Source organism: Amaranthus tricolor, chromosome 2 (genome assembly GCF_026212465.1).
Source record: "Amaranthus tricolor cultivar Red isolate AtriRed21 chromosome 2, ASM2621246v1, whole genome shotgun sequence".
Taxonomy (NCBI): domain Eukaryota; kingdom Viridiplantae; phylum Streptophyta; class Magnoliopsida; order Caryophyllales; family Amaranthaceae; genus Amaranthus; species Amaranthus tricolor.
Window position 1 is genome coordinate 4,296,728 of NC_080048.1, and position 26,744 is coordinate 4,323,471.

General features: G+C 36.4%; 2 protein-coding genes across 3 annotated transcripts; both read right to left on the minus strand.

Annotated features, from left to right (window-relative positions):
- Positions 1–4,523: 4,523 nt before the first annotated feature.
- Positions 4,524–11,791, minus strand: LOC130805090 (mitochondrial carrier protein MTM1). The gene is made up of 11 exons (XM_057669707.1): positions 11,640–11,791; positions 11,087–11,380; positions 8,220–8,309; positions 7,964–8,092; positions 7,132–7,191; positions 6,874–7,044; positions 6,642–6,738; positions 6,416–6,507; positions 6,082–6,231; positions 5,677–5,735; positions 4,524–5,500 (listed from the first exon to the last, which is right to left on the minus strand). The coding sequence occupies exons 2-11, from the start codon at positions 11,351–11,353 to the stop codon at positions 5,368–5,370; spliced, it is 1,248 nt and encodes a 415-aa protein (XP_057525690.1). The 5' UTR covers positions 11,354–11,380; positions 11,640–11,791; the 3' UTR covers positions 4,524–5,367.
- A 3,063-nt stretch (positions 11,792–14,854) lies between these two features.
- LOC130805091 (uncharacterized) lies at positions 14,855–26,744 on the minus strand. Of its 2 annotated transcripts, XM_057669708.1 has the most exons (4): positions 26,647–26,744; positions 25,994–26,453; positions 16,093–17,041; positions 14,856–15,886 (listed from the first exon to the last, which is right to left on the minus strand). In XM_057669708.1, the coding sequence occupies exons 2-4, from the start codon at positions 26,325–26,327 to the stop codon at positions 15,706–15,708; spliced, it is 1,464 nt and encodes a 487-aa protein (XP_057525691.1). In that variant the 5' UTR covers positions 26,328–26,453; positions 26,647–26,744; the 3' UTR covers positions 14,856–15,705. The 2 variants fall into 2 exon arrangements, with proteins under 2 accessions (XP_057525692.1, XP_057525691.1); XM_057669709.1 differs by having other exon boundaries at positions 14,855–15,886; positions 25,994–26,744.

Here is a 26,744-nt window from a genome sequence, read left to right on the forward strand (position 1 = left end):
GGCTCAAGCTCAAGCTCAAGCTGCCGCTCCCTCCCCTGCTCCTATTAGTGATGGTATGTTCTTTTTGTTAAAAAATAATTAAATATTGAATTTCTGGAAATATTGGTTATGGAGGTGTTGGAATGTGGATTGAAAACATGGGTGTTTTAGTTTTTTACATTCCCTAGAGATATGGAGAAAATGTGTGATTATAATGTCCTTAGATCCAACAATTTAGTTCATTTTCATTTGGGTTTTCTTTACGAATTTCATCATACGATATATTTTATTTACAAAAAAAATCAAGAATTATTGTTTGTTTATCATTTATGTGCAATGCCCATGAATATAAATTGGTAATATATATGCCCATTTTTTAGATCTATGACATTATAGAGAAAAGATTTGGTTATATGAATGTGGTTTCTGGTAATTTGATATTTTGATTATTAGTGGAAGGCTTTGACTATGTTTAATTAGGGCCCTAATGCAATGAGGGACCTCAATATTTAATTACATGGTTTAAAGATATATAAGGTTAGAAAATTCTTGATTTTCAAAATTACGAAGAATTTTTAAAAAATTTATCAATTATTTACTCTGCTTGTAAATTTATTAGAATGAAAAGTTTGAATTATTTTTTCTTTAGAGGATCAAAGTTATGATCTTAGAAGTAACTGACAAGCAAATAAGAAAAGTAAGTTTTAAAAATGAAGGAGATTTTCAAAAAGTACAAAAGAAATTGGTAATTTATGGAAACTCTTGTCTCAAAAATTAAAACGCATTTTGTATTATAATAAAAAAATTTTAATCAAACACGTGATTTGTAGTTACCATAATAAGATAAAATAATTACTAATAAAATAAATCAAAAAAATATTAAATTTTTTGTGTAACGGTGATTTGCTCATTTTTTCACGTAACGATGATTTGCTAGACTATTTTGATATTGGAATTATCAATGGACTTCATACATATTTCCCTTTTATGACATGTTCCCAAAAAAAATTGAACAAAGGTTTAATCTTTTTCCAAATTTCAACCTCTTGTTTTTACTTTTAGAAGATCTTATATTGTTAATATTTTTGGGCCCTTTTTTTTTACTAGTTTATTTGAAGATTTTGATTGTTATTTGATTGATACACTTCCCACTCAAGCTTAGTTGTCATTCCAAAAGTAATTGACAAATTAATTCCATGATGGAGACATGGAGTAATAGTGGCAATTGGCAACTTGTCCTACTCTTCTTATTTAGTCCATTGCATTAAATTTATTTTATTTTTATTTTTTGTCATGATATATGTTTTTTTAATTTTCATATCAAACTTACATTTTCATTTTATTCACATATTTTTTTCACTTTCTCCACAAAATAGCACTTAATTTACTTTTCTAAATTTTCCCACAATTATTATTGCTTCAAAATTGATGAAAGAGATGGAGTAGAAAGTATCCTTTGGAAATACTTCAAAGAAAAATTGGTAAAGTGTAAAAAACATGAGGGGAACTACTTGTACAAGTTTTTGTATGGAATGTTTGTCCATGTTTGTATAAAGTAAATGCCATCATATTATACTAACTTTCACCAAAAATGACCGACTCGTGTAGTTTTCCATTCCCATCACTATGGTGACCTTTCTATTGATTGAGCCTTCAGCCTCATGTGATTTAAGAGTTAGTGTAACTTTGATTTCTATCTTTTTATAAAAGAATCTATGTGAACGATAATTGAAACTGATGTATTGATTCATATAGTCGATTTTAATTTTTTGGGATTAAAACTCTGACGTTGTTATTGCCGTATAAAAGATTGAAAATGTTTGTGAACTTAGCCCATTTAGATGACCGTTCTATTGGATGATACGAGTGATACATTACAACAATGTTAAAGCTTTAACTCCGAAATTGGTATTATAACGCTACTAAAACCGTTGTTATTAAAATTTTGTTGCATCATATACTTCACTTTATTCGTCCCTTTTTCAATCCTGTTTTTCTTTTCGTAAGAATGTTTTTTGAGAGAAATGCTGCTATAAATATGAATCGAAAAAGTAATTATGAAATGAAAGTAGACATATTTTTTGAGTATTTGAGTCATTTTGTGTAGTAGATAATTCTAATTATTGAGATCCATCATTTGGGCATTTTCAGGTACAAGTATTGATCAAGGGGTAGCATATGTGTTAATGCTGGTTGCCTTGGCGCTTACATACCTCATACATTGAACAAGAGTGTAACAATGAAGGCATCATCAACATCATAAGAGCACTTGAGAAAAAACACAAGTGCTCATGATTTTTTGTGTCAATTTCTATTTTTAGTGATAAAATTGTGAAGAGTGGATAATGTTATTTACTATTACTAATTACTTAATTGATTGATGCTTATAGAGGTGTGTTTGATCCCTATAGACTTGATTTGGTGTACTATTCCATTCCATCTTATTTGCATTAGATGGGTCATTGAGAGTTTATTTGCACATATTTTTCTCTCATCTAAAATTGTGCGCCAAGGCTATTCTTTTGGAAGTAGACTTATCAAATAGATTAGGTTGGGTCAGATTTGAATTTGAATCATACATAAATGAGTCAGAAATCACTTATAAATAATTATACATTGCGTGAAAAACTATTATCATTGTTAATATTGTGAATAGTGACATTGTGTGAGAAAATTTTACTGTTATATATAATGAAACAAAGGAAGTATCAAAATGAAGGAGACCGTAGCCTTTGAGTACCTAGTGTATTCTCGACAAGAATAGAGTTAAAGGCTGATTATGTGACTAAAGTTCAGTTCTATTTGATCGAGCATATTACTTAAAAAAAAAATTTCCAGTTTAAATTTACCTTCAACTAAATTATTGTAATATGAAGTGTTCACCGACCTTGTATAATCGAATTGACTTTGATCCAATTTCAAAAATTGATTCATAATGATTAAAAAATCAATGTGAACACAAGATTTAATTTCGATCCGACTCAAAACACATGACCTGATGACCCGAATAAACATCACTAATTACAAGTTGCTGAGTTCAAATATGCATGGAAAGTGAAATGCACTCTTGACTAAGGAATCCCTCACATTAATTTAGAATCTTCTTATAATTCAAAACACATGACCTGATGTTCTAAATGAACGCCTTTAATTAGAGTTACGTATTTGAATATGAAAAGTGCATGCACTGCTTAGTGCCGAGTAAGAATACACTCACGTTAATTTAAAATCACCTCATATTATTATATAATATAATAATATGACAATATTTTAAGCTGACGAATCATTAATTTACCGTTACTCTTCTCATTTACTTAAATTTAAGACGAATAACATACAAAGAATATTCACACATAAAATTGGGAAAATAATTTCATAAAAAGAAAAGTATTGCAAAAATTAATTAAACCAATATTAATAAGGTTCATGAAAAAATAAATTTTCCAATAATTTTCTTTTTAAGAAAATTTTGGGGGTAAATGTTGTTGTTAGTAGAATTTTGATAGGATAATTCTTATACTTTTCACGGGTAGAGCATGAAATATTTGATCAGTCGCTTTTTGGAAGGGAGAAATTTCTCATAAGAAAAGTGTGTTTGTCATCAATTCTTTGTTAGAACAACTGCTTATACTATTCCTTTGTTTAAGGTAATTATCTAAATTCTAACGATATTATATTAGAAATTTGATTCTCACTATTTTTTATTGTTTAAATCATTATTTTTTATTGTTTAAATCTATAATATTTTCGATTCCATGTATTGACTCAAGTTTTAAAAATTGTGATCTTTATTATAGAATGTTTCTCATTAATTTTTGCTATGATTAAAATCTGAAAAGGGTTCTAAAATGACGGACTTTACTCTTATTGAAATATAAAAATTGTGAAAGTAGTCCATGAAGCATGCAATACAGAAAAGGAACACAGAGCCACGTTTCACGCAGTCGGATAGCCGATAGCTCATCGCGTGGACAAGACTACATGCTCCTTTGGATTCTAATCAAGGATGGGTTTGGAACACATACGACTAATCAGTTATAAAATAAGTGAAATTTAGTGAAAAAAATCAAATCGGAGAATAAGACTAAAAAATTGGAAGAGAAATAAGTGGTTAAGATGGATAAAAAGTACTCCCTTCGAATCAATTTAGTTGTCCCATTTTCTTATTTGGCAAAGTCTTTTTAGTTGTTCCATTTCTATTTTTGTTAAATTTTTTTACCTAAATACTTAGTTCACACAAGTAAATACAAATATACCCCCATATACCTTACTTACCCAACTACCCTTCACTACTTACCCTTTTTAATGGACCCCACACCATCCTTAATAACCGTGCCCAAGCAAATGGGACATCTAAATTGGTTCGAAGGGAGTATAAATTTGTGAATAAGATTAAAAAAAAGAGTGAGAACTTAAAAAAAAAGGTAAAATTAATGAGATAAATTAAAATGAAATAGTGTAAAATGAGAAGTACAACAAAAATATGTTGATAGTTTGAATTTGATGGAGCATACTATAACCAAGAATAAACAAAGGAAAATTAATTGTTATTAACATTCGACAATCTCTTGCATCGATTTATTTTGATTCATGTAGTTTACTATATAAGTTGGAATCCTAACGAATTTTGACATCACACTGCCACTTGAGGTGATCATTTCTTCCGTTCTTTTGAATTTACTTCATTTCCTCAAAATAACTCAAAATAACAATATAGCATGACGAACTTAAAAGAACAGAGTGTAAATAGTATTTTCTCCAATTCATTATGTAAATTTGAGAAAATTAATAGGAAAGATCATCATTATCATCATACCCAGTGTATCCCGCCCATTGAAAACTATGATCAGGATCTGAGAAAACGAAAACGGCAACCCATACCCAAATAGGAGGATGCGGCCAAAGAGTCCCCTACTCGAGTTTGATCCTTAGATAGATAAGTTCTTCCTGCAACGAAAAGGAGCGAGCGAAACTAAATCCGCTAACTTACATATTATTATACAAGCTTGGCCCTTAATCGAAAAATTAGAAATAAATAAAATACATGTAAACAAAATAATAGGAAAGGTAATTGACAAAAATTGTACAGCCAAAACTGAGATAAATCTCTGTAAAAATTATCACTATTTTTTGAGAAAATGTATTTGTGACAAAATTTTTTTGCTCAACCTTGAGAAACAGGCCTAACAAGCAACCTTTGCCTGACTATTAATCTAATCCTAGGTTAACTGACCTCAAAACATTAAGGTTCGGACATTTCGCTTTGCACGTTATTTTTAAAACTTCAGAGGATCATCGTATCTGAAGTCGACGTTACCAAAAACCGCATTCTTCAACGGATGAGCGAGATCTAAAATACCTACTTTGTTCTGTTTAGTTGCCAACTAATCACGAAGAGGCTAACCTAGTATTAAGGACATATTTCACAGCTTCATAGAACGAAACCACAATTCCGACAGAAGGCCCTGCACGAGCAACACGAGGGCCAGCACCTGCAAAGAGTCCCCTCATTCCTCCATCCCTATGTCATACGAACAACCCAACTATCAGTAGCTAACACATTGAAATTACGAAACACAAGATTTGATAGCTACATGATGAAGGGATAGAGCGTAATGTGTTACATCCCTCTGGGAAAATACTTAACAGAATAACCCGCCAAGAAAAACAAATGCTAAAAGCAAAGTAAAGAACTACCTCCAAATATCTATTAGAGTCTGTTTCGTGGTCATCCTGAGCGCCTTCAGCGGATCCTTCTGAAATTCGACATAATAAACTTAAGAAAATTAAGATCACAAGGAGCATTACGTAAAACACAAATTCTTGTATCAGACAGTCTCACCGTGAGACATGCCTCATACTTAGGTTAAATAGCCGAATAATAGAAACTTTTAGCTTATGGGCTTCTGGTTTTGAAATCGTCTCACCGTGAGACAGCCTCATACAAGACGGGCCGTACATAAATAAGGAAGTGGGTTAGACAGAAAACTGCCCAAATTTAGGCACAACCAATTAAGAACGGTCTTCTGTTAATGATTCAGATAACGTATTAAACAGAAGTAAAAAGTCAAGTTCGGCCAAAGAGGATTTAGTTTAAATCACCTCTATTTGTCTGCGGGTTCTAGCCACATCCAAAGGACATGTCGCTCCAGCAGCTAAGCTTCCAGCCACAAATCCAGCAGCAAAGTTTGAGCCAAGCACAGACACGATACTTGCTTCATCTCCTTTTAGATTACCAAGTTTCCTCCTCATCTGACATCACAAGGTAGTATTAGCAAATGAATGCTTGCAACACCCGTACTCCCGCTCGAAAACAGGGTTTGGGTGAGGGAAGGTGACGAACAATCCATACCCGTACTCCCTTCAAAGAGAGGACTAGAGGAATGTAGTCGCCATTAAGTCTCCACAGTACTAGAAAAAGGAAAGATGATCTTACGGGTTCAAGGGTGGACCAACAGATTGCTGAAAAGGGAACATCACGAGCAAGTTGTGCACCAAGACCAGTCCACAGAACACGATAACTTTGCACTGCCCATGGAAGTATTTGTACAATCAAAAATCCATAAACTGAACAAATGGCATAACTATAGAAAAATGTAGCAACGGGTAAAGCTAACAAAAGGAGACTTCATTAGCTTAAACAGCAAAATGGAAGAACTTACACTTGTTTTGGTAAGAAGTTGAATTATTGACATTTGAAAGAATATCAATTAAGGTCTTCAATACACCGGGCGGCTTCTTCCCAATCTCTTTAAATGCCTAACAAGAATTAATGGCAGATTCAAAAACCAGTCGATCAAAACATTATGACTGGTGATTTACACGATTAAGTGGACAGAGTGAAGGATAAGAGTTTTGAAACCCTAATATAACAAGACTTGGAAAAAAAAGCACCTGCATTCGAGTTCGAGCAAGTTCAATAGGATAGCAAGTGCTGCAGGCTAATGAGCGTGCCATAGCTCCAGCGACAAATGGAACATATGGCTCCACACTTGGAGCATTTTCAGCTGCATATTCTTCCATGCGAATGCGGAATACGTCATAAAAGGGGAGATAAATACCCACCTGAAATGCAAAGTGCATATGCCTTATGAAATTGACAACTTCAAGTGGGTAAAATTGCCATCATATTCATTAAGCACAAGAAATTACCATTGGTATAGCTAGCGCCAAACCAGCATTTGTTCCTCGCCAAAGTCTTCCAATCCCTTCCTGTATAATGGTAAACAATTACAAATTCCCAAAATTTAAAGCATAAGGAAAAACAAATGAATACAACAAAGGAGTAAAATTCGATGGACGTAATTGCATGTAATCAAGTAAAATGCACAACAATACAAACTAGTCCCTCTGTCCCCATGAGTTTACCAACATTTCTATTTTGTTCTGTCTCTATTACTTAGCAACATTTCTATTTTCGGTAATGTTCCCACCACCTTCATGAATTCTTATCCACACAACTACTTTTAGCGTTATCCACACAGTTTAATTATCTTCGCCACTTTCTTAATACTTGTGCAAATTTGGTGTTGCATACTCAACGGGATAGAGGGAATAATGACCAACTGAAGTACCCATGAATATCCCAACATTTCTATTTTAGTCCTCCGTATTAATTTGAAACATTTCCATTTGGGGTAATGTCCCCACCACTTTTTTTTAATTCTTATCCACATATTTTCTCTTACTTTCTCTTCTTTTTAATTCTATCTACACAAACTTGATGTCCCCACCATTTTCTTATATTTGTGCAATTAAAGAGAGTAATAAACACATCCTGCTATGAAGTTGGCATGTCACAGTCCCTAATACTCCTATAAAGTTGGCAGGAATCATGAACAAAAATAAAATTACAGATTCAAAGTTCAAGCAGAGGTACTTTATATTGAATTCTATTTGTTACCACTACAAATTGAAGATTATGGGGTTGACGATTAAAGATGAAGTCATCATAGGCAGAAAAAAGGAACTTTTAAAAACTAACCTGTCTGACGATTTTGTACAAAACATCCAGTGTTCCTTTATAATGAAAGCAATCAGGTGGACAAATCGATACTGTTCCCTGAATGCCAGCCCGTGCACACGAGGGGGAACATCTTAAGTCTGCAAACATCTGCAATCAATGAATACAAAGAGAAAAATCATTACAAAAATGTGAAGATTAGTTATGATGAGAATATATCAACATTCAAGATGCTGCAAATGCTTTTCAATGAATGATCAAGCTCTTACAGACATACCATATTGGGCCCAAAAACTGCCATCCGACTGAGGGCATTGCTTAATGGATGTGCATATGCAGCTCCTGCAGCTTGTGCTTGCAACCTTGTCTGCCATATTCAAATTATAGATGAGGATGAGGAAACATAAGCACAACTTTTACATTGAAAAGCCCAGAATGTGTAATATATAATTTAGATTGATACGATCAAATATAAAATATCATCTGGGGAGCCATAACACACAAAGTTAAATATAACCTGAAAAGAATGTTAAATGGCCATCATTCCTTTTTAAAAAAATCATTTCATCACTTGTAACATTTGCACCACCCCTTTGCTATGGATTTAAGCGCATTGCATGTCATGAGACTAGTCTCACATTAGTTATGTAAGAATCTGATGAGGGTTTATAGATGATATGGGCTCCCTCACCAAATAGACTATTCTTTTCACATGAGCTCTCTCATCTGATCTATAACACACCTTCATTAAAATGAAACATTGATGTGCCTAGTAAACATTAAGGTGATATACAAGAAAGTGCAATGTCTTTTTGTGCTCTAAGCCATTTAAAGTCAACATTTGCAAAATGCCTGTTTAATCCACATCAAGTGTCCCTCCCATCCCCTTCCTAATCCATATTATAGAAATTTATGACATATGAAAGTGAAAGGCTTTTCTCACATCAACCTATGAGCCAACTTTTTAAATTAACAAGCATATCAATTGGAAGTACAAACCCCTACTCATCCTAAAAGGCATCCAAAATAAGGAAACATCAAGCAATGCAAAATACTGAAGAGTTGATTAAAAGCTTATCAAAAAACTGCTACAATGAATAATATCCCCTTGAGGCTTCTTGGAATACTCCCTTAGATGGCTTGCTAATATGCAAAAGCTTATGATGTTGGCAAGAGATACACATTCACTCCCATGGAAAAGAGGTTGCACGTGAGGAATTCTCATTCCTCAATGAAAGTACGCCCTCTTCAAGCCATCAAGTGAAATACTCACACCTTTGTAGTTGGACAACACTTTTCTAGGCTTTACTCACCTTAAAAATACAATAATTTTTTTCTTGGAACAATGGCTTCACTCACCAAAGAACAAAAACAGTGTTCTCTTTTTTCTTGAACAATTCATTTTTTTAATTTTTTTTTGAATTCTGAAGTCTAGTTCGAATTGCAACCTATGTGCCATATCTTTATAGCTTTACTAACATCAAATCCTGTTTAAAATTGAAAGACCAAAGATAAAGTTCTCATCTAAACAGAAAAAAAATAAAATCCAAGATACCGTGGAAAGCAATTCCTGCACTATCTTAAATAACTAAAGGCGGACTCTTGCTTGTCCCAACTCATACGCAGACAAGTAATCTTGCTTGCCCCACACTCACATGCTCACTACTGCAGCCTGCGGTCCACTTGTCAGCCATGTGGTGGATGTTTGGAAGTTGGGCTGCTGGATGACCAAGGCTGCGGGGCAAAAACGCTGATGGCCTAAACGTGTTGGAGCTGAGCAAGACCTGTTGCTGGGCGCTTGGCCAGTTCCTAGACTAGTATTTTCTCATCAGGCCATGCAATTTGCTGTCTTAATGCTTGTTCGGTCAAAACGCATGTTGACCACTACTAAGTCTCTTGATTCAGATCCCTCTTGTGGCCAACCATGATTTGCCAACATTTGGACCTAGTTCTTCAAATTTCTTAAGCCCATACCCATCCTAAGCTTAGATCAACCGGTCTAACACGGTACCACCAAATGAACCCCATTCAGAGTTCCCCCAATAAGAGTAAATTACTCAACATCGGCTCAATAAAGAAGTAGTTGTAGACACAAAAAGAAATACTCACAAAAAGGAAGAAACAATCATTTGAAAATGCTATGATGAACAACAAAAGTTACACTGAACCAATGTGAGCCTATTAAAATAAGTCCTCCCCACTACTCGGTCTTGCTAAATAAATGCCACCTAGAGAATTTAGCGATAAAAACCCATCAATGATACTCAAATCTCAACAAATCAAGGATGAAGCTGCCTGCATCAATAACTTATCTTTAAAGGCTTTGCATTGTTCATGCTACAGCATTCTTGTTCTTTTACATCTAAAACGATACATAATCTTTTGTAGATGGTTAGAAAAGAACAATACTTTCTCTAACTTGATAACATCTGAACATACTAAGATGAACAGCGATCCTAAAGAAACCAACTTAAGCCAGTCAAAATTTTCCACCATGCAATGGCAATACCCACATGACTAACCATGATCAATTACACGAATGCTTCAGATATTCTAGCTAGTCAGGGATCAAGCAGCCGACATCAATACCTACCTCACCAGGTTCTGCAGAAAGTGCATTTATTATCATTGTTCTCTTTATTGTTAACACCTATGGTACTCGGACTCTTCATTTTGTTTCACGCATTTGTGTCGATCCTTGATGCTCAAAACATTAGTATGCCACTTAGACACTTCATTTTAGGCGTAAAGTTGAACATTTAGACGTATCCGACACTTGGACACGTGCTAGTATCCAACATCAGTACCCGAGTTTACTCGTTAAGGGAATAATCAATTTTGGACAAAAGTTTAACAATATTCGATCAAAATCGTTAACAATGACCACTGACAGAAAGTCAATTCTCTCATTGCTAAAACCACACCAACCCAAACTACAATTACACGAGATATTCAAATCAAAGATGGGCATCAAAAACTAAGCCAAAGATGTTCTTGTATAAATAAAAATCACCAATTTAATACAACAAACATCAAACAATAAGATAGCCTCACCGAAAATTCCAATCATTTGAAATCATACAAAACAAAAGTACCCATCTCATTAAAAGAAACTTCTGGGGATAAAAAAAGAAAAAAACAAACCTTTGCAACATCAAGAGGATTAACAATGACAGCAGAAAGAATGGCAGCACCAGCAGCAGAAATAGCATTTGCTGCCAAATTATTCAAATTATTATCACTTGAAATTCTCTTCAAGGATTGATTTTGTATCTTCAATAACATCTCATTATTAACCACATTTTCTGACATGAGAAAGGTATTAATTTCTTCAATCAAAAACTCATTTGATGATTCTTCAGAGCTCATCCAATGTCTATGATGGAGATTAGTTTCATTAGATTCCACCATTGATTTACCACTTTTTCCTCCTACAATCTTAGAAACAACAAATGGGTCGCTATCAATTAAGAAGAATTTGATACCCAAATAAACCAAATCATAAAATCAATCAACAATGGAATAAAATGTAAAGAATATTAATTTTTTAAAAAGATTAAAACTTTATGGGTGTATTAAAAAAACCCAACTTTATGGGTGATTTAAACAAGAATTTATGAGAATAATAAGATAGTTAAAGATCATCATGAAGATTGTAAATTGGGATGAAGAAGAAGGAAGGAAAAATAGAAGTTACCAGAAGCAGAAAAACCTTCGGGGCAGGGCGGAGTCAGGGCGGAGTCAGGGCTTAGGGCAATCGCTAAAAGAACAACAAATAGTACCTTTTTTTTTCTGTTGTTGGGTTCCTATTATTTTGGGTTGAAGTCAAATCAGGAATATTTCAATTTTTATGGGGGGATTTTTCTTAGTCAACTATTTAATTGTGTCGTTCAATTTTGTTTTTCTTTTTTAGACTTTAAGAAGGTTATGAATATTGAAAATTATAAATTTATGAGCGACTCATTTAGAAAAATCTAAAATGACAATATTTTATTTACAAAAAATAAGACTTTAATTCAATTGATTGACTTCTTTCTAAATGAAGGTATGATGATGATTTAAATATTGAATAACTTTTATGATTTAAAAATAGGAAACATTGAATTTGAAAATTTTAACTTTGGGTGTTCAATATTAAAAAATTCAACTTTAGGATATTAATATTATTTAAAAATTTTAATTTTTGAAGGCATTTTATTTTAAAAATCTCAACTTTGAAATATTATTTTAAAATTCTAACTATTAAAAAAATTAAAAGAAAAATATGTATGGACCAATAGAATAATGTCACATATGTATACATAGCTCTTGTGATTATCATCAATAGGTTCGGTGTTTCAAAATAAAAGATCTCTAAAGTTGAAATTTTTAGATAAAATTGCAAAATTGATATTTTTATAATTCAATCACTCAAAATTAGTGTTTTATAATATGTTTTATAACACATTTTATCACACTATAATTGTTTTAGTCCTCTCTCCGATTTATACGTTTATATCTCAAACTTCTCGATTTTCTTCGTTTTAATCCTCTCTGCGACTTATACATTTATATCTCATCAAACGCATTACTTAGTTGTTTTATAGGTTGTTAAAATTTTGTTGGTTGTGAAGAATGAAGATAGGGTAAAAATAAGTATATGCGTGAAAATATGCATAAAGAATATAATAGTAAATTTCAAAATAAATAACAAAAATTAAAAATATAGGAAAAATCATTATGCAACAATTAAAAAACTTATAGCAAGTTTCTTAAAACAAGAAAGAAATAATAATTACAAACCAAAATATTCAATAAACAGTTTAGTTTGTTTTATTAATTAGGTGGCAATATTAGCTAAATCTATTTGGTTAGGTGATTATTGAGAGGTCCAAAATTAGGCACTACTACCATGAGTTTAAGACCAATAAATAGCCTTCTAGAAATATATTGTACAGCGTGGCAACGACAAATTATTTATTTATTTTCCCATAAAATAGAGTTACTTCATCTATTCTATTGAAAATGCAACATAAAATATTTGCACGAGTATTAAGAAAGTGATGTAAATTGTGTCGATAAGATTGACAGTAAGAGTAGATATGCAAATATAAATTAAATAAAATATTAAAGACATTTTCAAAATAGAAATATTGCAAAGTAAAAAGAATATCTAAATGGAAATGTTGGCAAACTCATAGAAACATACTACTTTCATGTTATAATACTTACAGGGGTGTGTTAATAATTTAGTGAAAAAGTCATATATAGTAATGTACTCCCCATGTCCTAATGAAAATGAATCAAAGAAAGATACCGTGATTTTTAAGAAATATATGAAAAGTTTTGATAATGTGATGTCAAATGAAAAAAGAAAATGATTTGTGTAGATTATATTAAAGGAGAATTTAAATGTATAGTTGAGATTAAAATAAAGAAGGTGGTGAGATCATTTTTACTCAATTATTTTCATTGTAGGAGTCTCTTTTTCTGAGGATTGGCCGCATCCCCTTTATGAGTATGAGTTGTCGTCTTTTTTTCTTCCTCATACCCTGATTATAGTTTTCATGAGCGGGAATGCGGGATACACTGGATACGATGACGATAACGGTGAAATCCAAATAATGCAAACAATTTAAACTAGAAATTGATGCAAATTTTGAGGACGAAGAAGTAGTACGTATTCTAAACTGGAGAGGGTCCAATAAGTAAGTAATTTGGTGAAAAACTCCATATATAATAATGCATAGTATTGTAAAACAAATGAAAAAAATATAGCAAATATCGTAAAACGAAAAAATATGCATATTGAATAAGAAAACTTGTGCGTGATGTGAATGTGCAAGAAAAACGGAACCTGAAAGTCTAAATAACGTGTTCTTTCTCCAGCCAAAGTCTAAACAAGAAAACATGACCCCATCTTAAATGATGTCATTTTGTCCAAGTATTTAACGCAAGCCTTATGCATCCTCTTAAGATTTATCTCAAATGATTCTTAAAAGGTTTTTTTCAATTGTTTTTTAAATAGCCAAAAAGTTTATTTGCCGATTGTATTTTACCTGGATTCGGATAAAATGCAGACTTTAAAAATCAAAATTAAAAAACTATTTTGACCAACTTTTAAAAGAACAAAAGAAAAACAATGGATAGTATTCTATCATGGATAACGAACTAATCAATACAATTGATTTAATGTTTCTTTTAAAAGATATGTCATTGTCTGTTACTAACAACGAATAAAATTGTGGTAACTTTGTTTGACTTTTAAAATGTACTTCTCTTATACGTTGTCAATAACAGTAAATAAACTTTGATCATAAACTCGAATACAAAGATATTTAGTTCGAGAATTAAAATTTTTAAAATTTATTTTGGAATTTTATTTAAAAAGCTCATTATTTTCAATTTTTTGCAATCTTATTCATATGAATCACAAGTGATCACAAGTGAAAAGAATAAAAAGAGGTCGGCTAACGTATAACTTAAAAGCACAACTCAATAGCATGAACTCAATGAACAATAGCTTACAACTGATTTCGGAGGCCACAAATTGTCTATATAAAAACTAGATTCATATGCTTCTTTGTTAAGTCAAAAAATCTTGTGAGAAATTGTCTCTTGGTGAAACGACTTCTAAATAGAATTACATATGCTAATAATTCTATTTTATATAAGAATTTGTGCTTTGTTGTAATCATTTTGATTACTATTTATAGTATAAGCAGCCATGAATTGTGAATACTTCCTTTTGACAAACATAAACATGTATATATATATATATATATATATATATATATATATATATATATATATATATATATATATATATATATATATATATATATATATATATATATATATATATATATATATATATATATATATATATATATATATATATATATATATCAATCTTAATAACAAGTGCAAAATCGTCTCTGAGCTTCATCAATTATATAAAAAAAATAAGATATGTTTACAAGTTACAAGAAAAGGAATTTTTTCATAAACAGTATTTAAAAAGATTAAAGTTTCTAAAATACCGCCTTAAAAATTTTATTTCTCAATTACGTACCCGCCATGTAGAATTAGTGTTTGGAGGCAACAAGAAAGTTAAGCGAACCGCTAACACATTGTTAGCAAATCGCGGTATTACATAAGAGATGTTATGCAAACATTGTTAGCGATTTTCTGAACGAAACGATAAACTAATCATTAAAAAGAACGAATTAATACCGATCCTACCCCAAAATAAATTCATCTTAATAATTTATCAAGTCATCAAAAGAAACATGAAAATGAAGAGTTACCAATGAAAGGTCTTCATGGGTTCAATGTAATAAACAAGGCTAGCGCAGCCATTGATGAGCTCCTCCATACTCTCTCCATTCCATTGAAATTGCAACATTTTTTTTCAAAAACTCTTACATGATTTATATAATGTTGCAGTATCAAAAACTAGTAAATAAATTACCCATTATAACCGGTTGACAACCTGCCATGTATGCTAGGATAACATTAGTCCAATGTCACTAAGCAGATTATAATGAAAGAAGGGTTACATGGATATAGGATACTTACCCGGAAACAAAGTTTTATATACATACTAGATTACTAGTTTACTACATCACTATTCACTAGTAGTTAGTAGTAACCATACTTAATATAGGGATACCCGGAAGAAGGTTATAGTTTCGTAAGAACTAGAAAGTTGCACAAAATACCCTAGAGATAGTTGTGCAAAATATATACATACCAAAATCATCCCATGTTTGAAGAAGCTGTTATGGGAAGAAGGGATCTTCTCCGCTCTCGTAGATCTTGAACAGTTGCTTAGAATAGTGTTGTGCCAATCTACGACACTTTTCAACTCCATCGCGATCATGCTCTTTCAACTCCTCCACAGATTTCACTAGATCGCCTTTTGGATCCCCGTCAGTAAGAAACTCCCCCAAATGTGTTCCACTAACACAAAATATATAGGATACTTAAGGTGACTTGCCATAATTCTCGAACGAAAAATAATAACAAAAAAAATGAAACAAAAGAAAATATTAATGTAACCAACTCAACCAAGAGCTGAAGCTGATGGTTGAAGCGCCGGTATATGTTATATATATTTTATCATGAATATTACCAAAGCCATGTATAAGAATAGTAGTAAATATTACCTCGTTGCATCTATTCTGCTAAAGCCTCGTCCATTATGAAAGAGACTTATCTTGCATGCCTTCTCTTCATTGGTTTGTAGGCGATAAAGAGCGCATACAGCCTTCAAGCACAACACAGGATTTTTACCAAAATCCGAGAGCATATCACCTTCATGAATCCATTTTGAGTTGGGATTTCTTCTGCTTCTAAATTTAGAAATTATATCTGCATAATCAAGATCACTATCTGAACTCTCTTCCTGGTCGTATGAATCGTTCCCACCTTCTTTCGGCTCATCATCTTCCAGATCCTCGTCATCAGAGTCATCCACAATGAAACTGTTTGAGCTATTGAGTCTACTTTCTGATGATGACTCGTCATCATTTTCTATTTCCTGAGCTCGATTTTTCATTTGAGCTTGTCCAATTTTAACAAGGCATCTCCTTGGCTGATTTGAATTTGAGGTTCCAGCAGGTTGCCTCGAGACTTGAGCACATTTTCTCTTGAGTCGACTCAAAGGAATTCTATCATCATCATCTTCGCTCTCACTAGGAACCCCGCCCAAAACCTGTCTTGCTGGTGTAATATCATTACCATCTTCATCCTCGGTATCACTGTTCTCTATTTTAATAGCTCGTTTACTGGGCTTACGTTCATAATCCTCAGAATCATCATCACTCGTGACCACCATAAGGTCGCGCATTCTCTTGCTCATGGGGGTCACAGATGCAGTAATTGCCGTGCCACCACTCTTTTCGTCCCCATCCGTGATTCCACCTGCTTGATCAGCACCATATTCTTCTGACATCGTAGCAGAAATTCCCTCGCTCGGTGGATTCGATTTGTGGCTAGCATGGACATCACGCTCCTCACTACCAACGATATCAATAACAGCAGCAGATAAAGGCTTTGGTTTGGCTGGAGTCACTGGAGTAATCTTCTGATCACAACTTTTCTCAGCTTTATTAGCTACATTATCCACAGTTGGTACAATATTGCTTGTCAGATATGCCTATACTAGGTATTTTGGACATACTAGCAACAAAAAAAGCAGATATTTGGTATTACCAGTCCGTTTAGTTTACATCTATATTACTCGGACTCTTCATTTTGCTTCATGTACCAGTGTCTGATCCTTGATGCTCGGACATTGGTATGGCAATTAGACGCTTCAGTTTAGGCGTAAAATTGAATATTTAGACGTATCCGACACTTGAACACGTACCAGTATACGACATCAGTATCCAAGTCTAAGTAACATAGGTTTACATGTAACAATCATGAAAAGAAATAGACGGAAGAGAAAGAGAGGCGAAGGGAGATAAGCGAGAAGGAGCATAATCTCTTTTCTTGCAAAATCCCTTCCCATTCCCATTCCCATTCCCATTCCCATTCCCATTCCCCATTTCATATCCAAATGAAAGAAATCAAACCCTCGCTCTCCCTTCATTCCACTCACCTATCCTCCAAAACAAATTACAATTGCTAGCTTTCATAATTTTCACAAGCAAAGGCCCATATTGAAAATAACGTTAAAGGCCACCACGATAACATTCTTACACTATAACCTACATAACCACCATAACCGCCAAACTATCGTAACTGCCTATGATTGCCCATGATCTCTATAAAAATTGCCAAGATAACTACCATGATCCCATCCCATATTCTTTTTCGACCAAACAAACATCACCACATCATCATTTATCTCCAGAATGTTCTTTTGATCTATAGCAATAAATAAACTTGTCCTAGTATCACTCATTTAATTTACTTATTTATTTAAGTTATTAATGTCATATTACCTTAATACCCTTTGACTTTTCGTGTTGACCTTGACTTTTGGTCAATGGGCTTTTTTTGAATTCCCCAATCTCCTTAATTGGCCCATGAGCTAGTAACCCCCAAATACCCTAACTTCCTCTGGGAGGTAACCTCCAGATTGACCTGATTCCCCTTTTGATAACTACCTTTCATTCCTCATTCCATGGTTCCCCTTCTTTGGTGCTGATAACTGCCCACTATCACCCATAATAATCAACCTCCTCTCAAAAGTAACTTCTTTTCCACCACTATAAATAGAGACAACCATCAGAAAGGAAAGAGCAGCTGAGAATAACCCTCTTGATATCCTTACTCATACTCCATTTCATTAACCTACCCAGATACAAGTAATCTCAACCCCGACATCTCTGTTCCTGCATTCAATCCATAATCATTTATCCATTAATCTCACATCTCCGTTCTAACTTGAGCGTCGGAGGGGTTTTCCGGGAGATCACCCCCGGACAAGGCTAACGTGTTGTATTGCAGGAATTTTCAAGTCGCTTCCTTCCACGAATCGCCGTTCCTGATAACGCTTCCACTAACGGTATTTCAAGTGTTTTTGACTTCCTCGTTTCATCACCGAAACAGTTTGGCGTCGTCTGTGGGGACTAGAAAAAAAAAGTCATGGCTCCCAAGAAAAATCCAACACAAACCGCTACCGTGCATAGCACGGATACAGACACTTCAGCGGGCCACGCTAACAATCAAGCCGTGACTCGTCATGATCTGGACATGCTAGCACGAAGCCTTACTGCCGCCTTCTCCGAACAACTCCGCGCCGTCATAAATAATAACCCTACTCAACTACGAGTGTTGGACGACATGGCGGACCAAATAAAAAATCTGCAAGAACGAATTGAACCCCATCATAAGATACCGAAATCCCATGAATCTCAAGATGGGAACTCGGGGATGTCACGTTCCAGCAGAAGAAATAAGAAAAGACGGGAGAGATCAAGGACTCATACAAGTCTCAACAGGAGTGATCCTCGAGATGACGAATCTAAGACCGCCTCTCGAAAAGCTCGTACCTGCCTAGAAAGCAAGAAGCAAAGGGCATCCGAAAGCGTTCAATCGCTGGTGGACAAAAGGAGGGAAGAAAGGAAAAAAGCACAACTCGCGGGATCTAGCCGTCCCATCAGCCCCATCACCATGCCGCGGAATGAGGCCGGCAAGAGTAGCCTCCCCGAAGATCTTATGCTAATAATCTCTCTGCTGGCTCCGAAGATACTGAATACTCCCAACCCCGGGAAAATAAAAATCCCAAATATGGCCGCCTTCGATGGAACGTCCTGCCCAGAGGAACACTTGATGGCCTACAAGAACTTGATGCTGCTATACACCACCAACCCAGCATTATGGTGCAAATTCTTCCCAACTACTCTCACAGGAGTAGCCTTGACGTGGTACACCTTCCTTCCAGGAGGAAGTATCCACAATTTTGCCCAATTAGAAGGCAAATTCCTGGGTCATTTTGTAGTGTCCAGAAGGCAGGAGAAATCGAACTTCCACTTGCTCAGCATAACGCAATTGGAAGGGGAATCCATATCATCATATTTGAAGAAATTCCACGAGGCAGTATTGGAAGTAACTGATTTGGAGGAATCAATCGCATTAAACGCCCTGAACAATGGAATGAAGGCTCAAAGGCTGAAGTTCCAGTTGGTCGAGAGTCAAGTGAAGACATACGCGAAGGCCATGAAGCAATGTCAAAGCTATGTCACGGCCTCCGAGATATGTCAGGCACATGACCCCAAAAAACGAAGGTTAGAAAAGAAGGATCCAATATCCTCCAATCATTCTTCAAGGAACAGAGAGGAACATTCATCAAGAAGGGATAGAAACTACATGTCGCGTCGTCCAGAACCTCCATCAGACATGGGACCTCCATGATCCCGACATGTATATGTCGCTGAAGGGGAGTCCAAGACGCGAAATTTGCTAGATGGAGATAACGACCCGATGTTCAACCGGAACAGGAAGGACATATTCTTTGCCGTCCGGGATGAGTTGCCAACTCCACCTCCTACTACCATTCCCTCCGATCGACGCAACTACAATCTGTGGTGTAATTACTACAAAGAACACGGCCACACTTTGGCCCAATGCCGCGAACTCAAACGTATCCTACATCAATTGTCCGATGAGGGAAAGCTGTCGAGGTTCATCAACCGGAAGGACTATGACGCAGGAAGAGAAGCGGAAAGGAGGCCTTGGAATCAAAGACGCAGATCCCCCAAGAGGGACGAGGCCAGGCGCGAAAGTTCCAACACACAAGGAACTATCAATATGATTTTTGGAGGCTACACTGAAAAATATCTTACCATTTGCGCGGCGAAAGATAGCGTCCATACTCTCCTCAAAGGACCTCCAAAAAACAAATCAAGTGGACCGATTATGAGATTCGATGCCACTACCTCCCAAACGCTGCAACAACCACATACTGACCCTCTGGTGGTTACCCTCAAAATTGGGCAAATGAAAGTCAAAAGGGTACTAGTAGACACCGGAAGCACGGCTAATCTTATAACGATGGAATGCTTGAGAAAAATGAAGTTTGAAGAAAAGCACTTACAACCCCTCGATAAACCCTTGATCGGGTTTGGGGGTAATCAGGTCATTCCACTAGGAACGATCATACTCCCCGTGCGGGTAGGGGAAAGAGATGGAAGCAGAACCGTGCCCATACGATTCACGGTGGTGGATCTCACATTCCCCTACAATGCCATCATGGGGCTTCCACTCATCAACAAGATCAAAGCTGCAATCTTTCCGCATCAACTCTTACTACAGTTCGAGAAGGATGACGGACAGGTTGGCATCCTCAAGGGGGATCAGGTGACGGCGCGCCAATGCCTCATCAACACCTTAAAGCGAGGAGCTTCCGTCACCTCCTTCAAAAGAGAGAGGGAAGAAGATTCCCCAACTGTCATGAGCGTGTATCTGGAGAACCCTAACACGCACGAAAGGCCTCACCCCGTAGAGCGATACGAGGAGGTAGACATGTTCGAAGGAAAACACATCAAGATAGGGAAAGATCTTCCTAACGCGGTCAAGCAGGATATCATGGCTACCCTCGCCGAGTTCCGCGACGTCTTCGCTTTTTCCACGGAAGAAATGTCTGGCATCCCTACAAGTGTCATGTGCCACAAACTTGACATAAAGCCAGGCTACAAACCTGTGAGGCAAAAGCTAAGACATCAGGGGAAAGAAAGAATAGAGGCGGCCAAATCAGAAATGGAAAAGTTGTTGAAAGCAGGGTTCATCCGAGAATGCAAATACTCCGACTGGCTCTCGAACGTCGTCCTCGTAAAAAAATCAAATGGCAAGTGAAGGATGTGTGTTGATTTTACGGATCTAAACAAGGCATGCCCCAAGGACGATTATCCTCTCCCCAAGATAGATCGTTTGGTAGATTTCACGGCAGGCCACGCCCTACTGAGTTTCATGGATGCTAACGCAGGTTACCATCAAATTCCGTTAGCAACCGAAGACCAGCCGCATACAGCGTTCATCACGAATGCCGGAGTGTACTGTTACAGAGTCATGCCCTTTGGGTTAAAGAATGCAGAAGCCACTTACCAAAGAATGGTCAACAAGGTCGTTCGATCTCAGATAGGCCGAAACTTGGAGGTATACGTGGACGACATGATTACAATAAGCAAGCAAACGTCTGAACATGCCGCGGACCTCCGCGAAACATTCACAACCTCCGGAAACACCAAATTCGACTCAATCCAGATAAGTGCGTGTTTGGGATCACTGGAGGAAAGTGTCTCGGCTTTCTGGTAGACGAGCGAGGCATTGAAGCAAATCCTAACAAGATTCGGGCCATTCAAGATATGAAGTCCCCCACCTCCGTGAAAGAAGTCCAAAAGCTAACGGGATGTATAGCTGCCTTAGGGAGATTTCTATCCAAGTCCGCGGACAAATGTTCACCCTTCTTCAAAACGATCAAACAAAACAAATTTCGAATGGACAAGAGAAGCTGAAGAATCCTTCCGCCAGTTAAAAGAGCACCTGTCCTCTTTGCCGAAACTAGTTTCACCCATCAATGGGGAAAAGCTAGTCCTATACGTCTCTATCTCCGAATACTCGTTGTCGGGAGTACTAGCCGCGGAAAGAGAAAAGAAGCAACTCCCAATATACTATGTGAGCCATGCATTCCGAGGCTCAGAGGGAAACTATAGCGAAGTGGAGAAGGTCTTATTTGCAATCGTGATGGCGAGCAGGAATTGAAACCGTACTTCCAACCCCACCAGATCATCGTCCGGACCAGCCAACCTTTGAAAAAGATTCTGGAAGGGAAAAACAAATCGAGCCGCATCACTGATTGGGCTAATCAACTTGCAGATTTCGGCATTGAATATGAGACACGAACAGCAATCAAAGCCCAAGCCTTGGCTGACTTCATTGCCGAGAGCACTATCCCTCATCATCCTGAACCTAATCAAGAATGGAGGTTGTATGTAGATGAGTCCTCAACGCAATCAGCAAGCGGAGCCGGGCTTCTGATTGTATCTTCCGCCAGGGTCCGTATGGAAAGAGCGGTCAGATTCGAGTTCGCGGCCTCCAACAATGAGGCAGAATACTCATGGGGCTCAAAATCTACTATGAAGCAGGGGCTAAAGTATTATCCACTTTCTCTGACTCCCAACTAATAGTCGGACAAGTGAACGGGGAATTCGAAGCCAAGGATGATAGCATGAAGATGTACTTGCAGCAAGTAAGAGAATTTGTCAGGAAATTCGACAAATTCACAATGGTCCACATCCCAAGATCCCAAAATGCACAAGCCGATTCCCTGGCAAAACTCGCCAGTTCAACCGAAACATCCACGGCTCGCGATATTATCTGGGAAGTACTTCCTAACCCCAGCATCAACTTCATGGTTAACACCATTGATAGATCAGAAATGTGAATGGAGCCATACATCAAATATTTGCAAAATCAGACGCTCCCCCAAGACGAGAATCAGGCAAAAATGCTTCAAAAGAACGCCAGATGGTTCGAATTCCACGAAGGAACGCTCTACAAAAAGTCATTTACACACCCCCTTCTGAAGTGTGTTTCTCATGAAGAAGGAAACTACATACTCCGCGAAATACACGAAGGCGGATGCGGAACACGAAGGAGTACAAACCGTGATTGGCAAAGTCCTTAGAAATGGATACTACTGGCCGTCCCTCAGGGGTGACACCGAAAAATTGATCAGACGATGTCCCCGATGCCAATATCATTCAAAGATCGGGAGAAAACCGTCAAACTACTTGTCCGCTATTCAAGTCGTCCTACCTTTTGACAAGTGGGGTATAGATCTCCTTGGCCCCTTTCCTCCGGCGAAGGGACAACGCAAATTCATTATCGTGGCCATTGATTACTTTACCAAGTATGTGGAAGCAGAAGCCCTTAGCTCAATCACAGACAAACAAGTCTGTCAGTTCATATGGCGAAATATCATTACAAGATACGGCATCCCTCGTGTGATCATCACCGACAATGGGAGACAATTTGTCAGTAAGAAAACAATAGAATACTGCGACAGGTTCAACATTCAAATCAGATTCAGTTCAGTATCTCGACCTCAAACCAACGGCCAAGTCGAGTCAGCAAACAAGGAAATTTTGAATGGCATCAAAAAGAAAATAGAAGGGGCCAAAGGTACTTGGGATGAAGAACTACCCGGCATCCTACGGGCAAGTCGAACAACCGTCAAAGAGGCAACAGGACATACCCCATTTACCTTGGTATACGGGTCCGAAGCCGTGCTCCCAATAGAAATAGGTATACCCTCCACAAGGGTCACCTACTACTCACACAGCGAGAATGAACAAGAAAAAAGGGCAAACTTAGATCTGCTTCCAGAAACACGGGGGAATGCACTGTTAAGATACATGGCCCAAAAACAGAAGATGATTCGTAATTTCAATCGACACGTCAAGACTGAACGCATTCAAGTTGGCGACTTTGTGCTCCGCAAAATTGAAGCCACGGGAAAAATTCGTAGATAAAGGGAAACTAGGAGCCAACTGGGATGGCCCGTTCAAAGTTATCCGTGTCATCAAACCCGGGACATTCGAACTAGAAGACACGAAGGGAAAGAAATTACCCCGCCCATGGAATGGAGATCACTTGAAGAAATACTTCATTTAATAAGATTCGCAAGAGGCCAGTCAATAATCATCAGTTTCATTCCGCGGCATAGTCGCATCATCTTTGCATTTTCTCAGTATTGTCACTTTTTCTCAGTGTTGTCATGTCCAAATATCAATATATCAGAATTTTCACTTTCAGATTATCCAGCTCCAACATTCACAAGTATCCGGTTATATTCTACTTCCTCTATCATTATTGCAAATCTCATTAAAATCAGTATTTTCCAAAGTCGAAAAATCAGCAATGTTTATAAGTCGGACCCCTTGAGAAGGGTCCCATAATCAAATCTATTCAAGTCATCGTGAATCAGTGACATCGACAAGTCGGATCCCTAGATAGGGGTCCCAAGATATTTCAAGTCGTTGGGGCTCCCTTTTTATATCATCCTTCATGCGTGGGGCTAAATGTCATGGTATCACTCATTTAATTTACTTATTTATTTAAGTTATTAATGTCATATTACCTTAATACCCTTTGACTTTTCGTGTTGACCTTGACTTTTGGTCAATGGGCTTTTTTTGAATTCCCCAATCTCCTTAATTGGCCCATGAGCTAGTAACCCCCAAATACCCTAACTTCCTCTGGGAGGTAACCTCCAGATTGACCTGATTCCCCTTTTGATAACTACCTTTCATTCCTCATTCCATGGTTCCCCTTCTTTGGTGCTGATAACTGCCCACTATCACCCATAATAATCAACCTCCTCTCAGAAGTAACTTCTTTTCCACCACTATAAATAGAGACAACCATCAGAAAGGAAAGAGCAGCTGAGAATAACCCTCTTGATATCCTTACTCATACTCCATTTCATTAACCTACCCAGATACAAGTAATCTCAACCCCGACATCTCTGTTCCTGCATTCAATCCATAATCATTTATCCATTAATCTCACATCTCCGTTCTAACTTGAGCGTCGGAGGGGTTTTCCGGGAGATCACCCCCCGGACAAGGCTAACGTGTTGTATTGCAGGAATTCAAGTCACTTCCTTCCACGAATCGCCGTTCCTGATAACGCTTCCACTTACGGTATTTCAAGTGTTTTTGACTTCCTCGTTTCATCACCGAAACAAAACCCTTGATGTGACTAAAAAGGGGAGTATAAGGCCATAACCTAATATCATAATATTCTCGGAGCATCTCTCTCTCTAAATTCATTCCACAACAAAGCTTACCCCAAGCTTCAAACTGGTTTTCAAATCGAAAGTCGAATCATTTCCTAATTACCGCTATAACTATTCGAACTCACTAACTGACGTCAGAGGAGCTTTTCGAGAGATATATTATGTGTTCTAAGTTTTCCCTTGTGGTTGCAAACTTGCAGACGTGAGACATATTACGAACAACCCAATTTTTGAAACTTATATCTCGAAAGGGTCATCTCACCCTATATTCTCACTTTTATTGTTATTATCTGGTTCTTCATTTAGGTAAAACACTTCTTTCTTGCCTTATTTTTGTGTTCTAAGTTTCAAACCGAAACACAAATCATGCAGCACAAGCAAGCACATAAGTGAATAAGAGCACTATACAATCTTACATATTTCCAAAGGTCATGTATACTAAACTCCAACTTCAAAAGCAAAACATAACTAGAGTGCCACTCAATTTGAAACATAGCTAAGAACAAAAAGATCCAACAATATGCTTCATACATAGACAACAATTCCAACATACAAGCATATCATAACAACATAACAAACTACCAAACCAAAAATGCAGAGCCGTTCCTAAGGTAGTTTTGAAGTGCAATCGCCTAGGGCCCAACTCATGAGAGAGCCCAAATTGAGTTAGTCCTTATAATTAAATTAGTATTTGCATAAGTAGCATCTAGCATGGATCAAACTTGTAGCATTAGGTTTCTTGGTTAAAAGGCACTGCAAAAATGCAGAAACAAAACCTTAACATCAAACCTTAATAGAAAGGAATAAATCATTACCTTCGATTAGAATTGCTCTATCACTCGCACCATTCATTGAGCTATCTTCCTTCAATTTCCCCTTCAATTCAGCCATGCGAAGCTCCAATTCCTTGCATTTCCGCTTCCAGATTTCAACTTCCTTAATCGCCTGATCTCTCTGATATTTCAAAACTTTATTCTCAATAATTAATCTACGCACATCACCACTCTCCATATTCCAATCATTCAAAGACAACTCACTGCTATTTACTCCTTCAAGAGCACCCTTGTTCTTGTTCAAACCCTTAATTTTTTCTTCAATTTTCGTTTCCTTCAAACCCGTCTGATCATCGGGTACTTCATTCAAATCCATTATTACTCACAACCCAGAAAAATCAACCACTATAACTTGCAAAAAATTAACCCATGCTTTTTTTCGTTTTTGAAATAAACTTTACCCGTGAATTGTTAGATCATATAGAGTAAAAATTAAGCACACCTAGAAAATCAACAATTATAATTAGTATCTGGGAACAAAAATTCATTTTCACAATTAAAGAAAGAAAATGCAAAATGCAACCTAAATGAGAAATGAAAAATTAAAAGAAAAAATCTTTGAACTTTCATTAATTAGATAGTTATCAAACGTTAAATTGAAGAAAAACAAAATGTGAAAAACGGGAGAAACTCACGAAACATGAAAATTCAGTCAGTAGAAGAGAAGCGATTTTTTTTTTTTTTTTTTTTAAGGTGGGGATGGTTTTACTTCTTTTCTTTTACTGTGAAGATT

Coding starts and splice junctions, on each gene's coding strand:
- LOC130805090 (XM_057669707.1), bottom strand. CDS start 11,353: ATGGTGGAATCTAATGAAACTAATCTCCATCATAGACATTGGATGAGC. Junction 7,192..7,963: donor TGTACAAAATCGTCAGACAG/GTTAGTTTTTAA, acceptor ACCATTATACAG/GAAGGGATTGGAAGACTTTG. Junction 6,508..6,641: donor AACTTCTTACCAAAACAAGT/GTAAGTTCTTCC, acceptor TTCCATGGGCAG/TGCAAAGTTATCGTGTTCTG.
- LOC130805091 (XM_057669709.1), bottom strand. CDS start 26,327: ATGGATTTGAATGAAGTACCCGATGATCAGACGGGTTTGAAGGAAACG. Junction 17,042..25,993: donor TAGAGCAATTCTAATCGAAG/GTAATGATTTAT, acceptor TGGATAATGTAG/CTAATAAAGCTGAGAAAAGT. Junction 15,887..16,092: donor AGCAGAATAGATGCAACGAG/GTAATATTTACT, acceptor ATTTTGTGTTAG/TGGAACACATTTGGGGGAGT.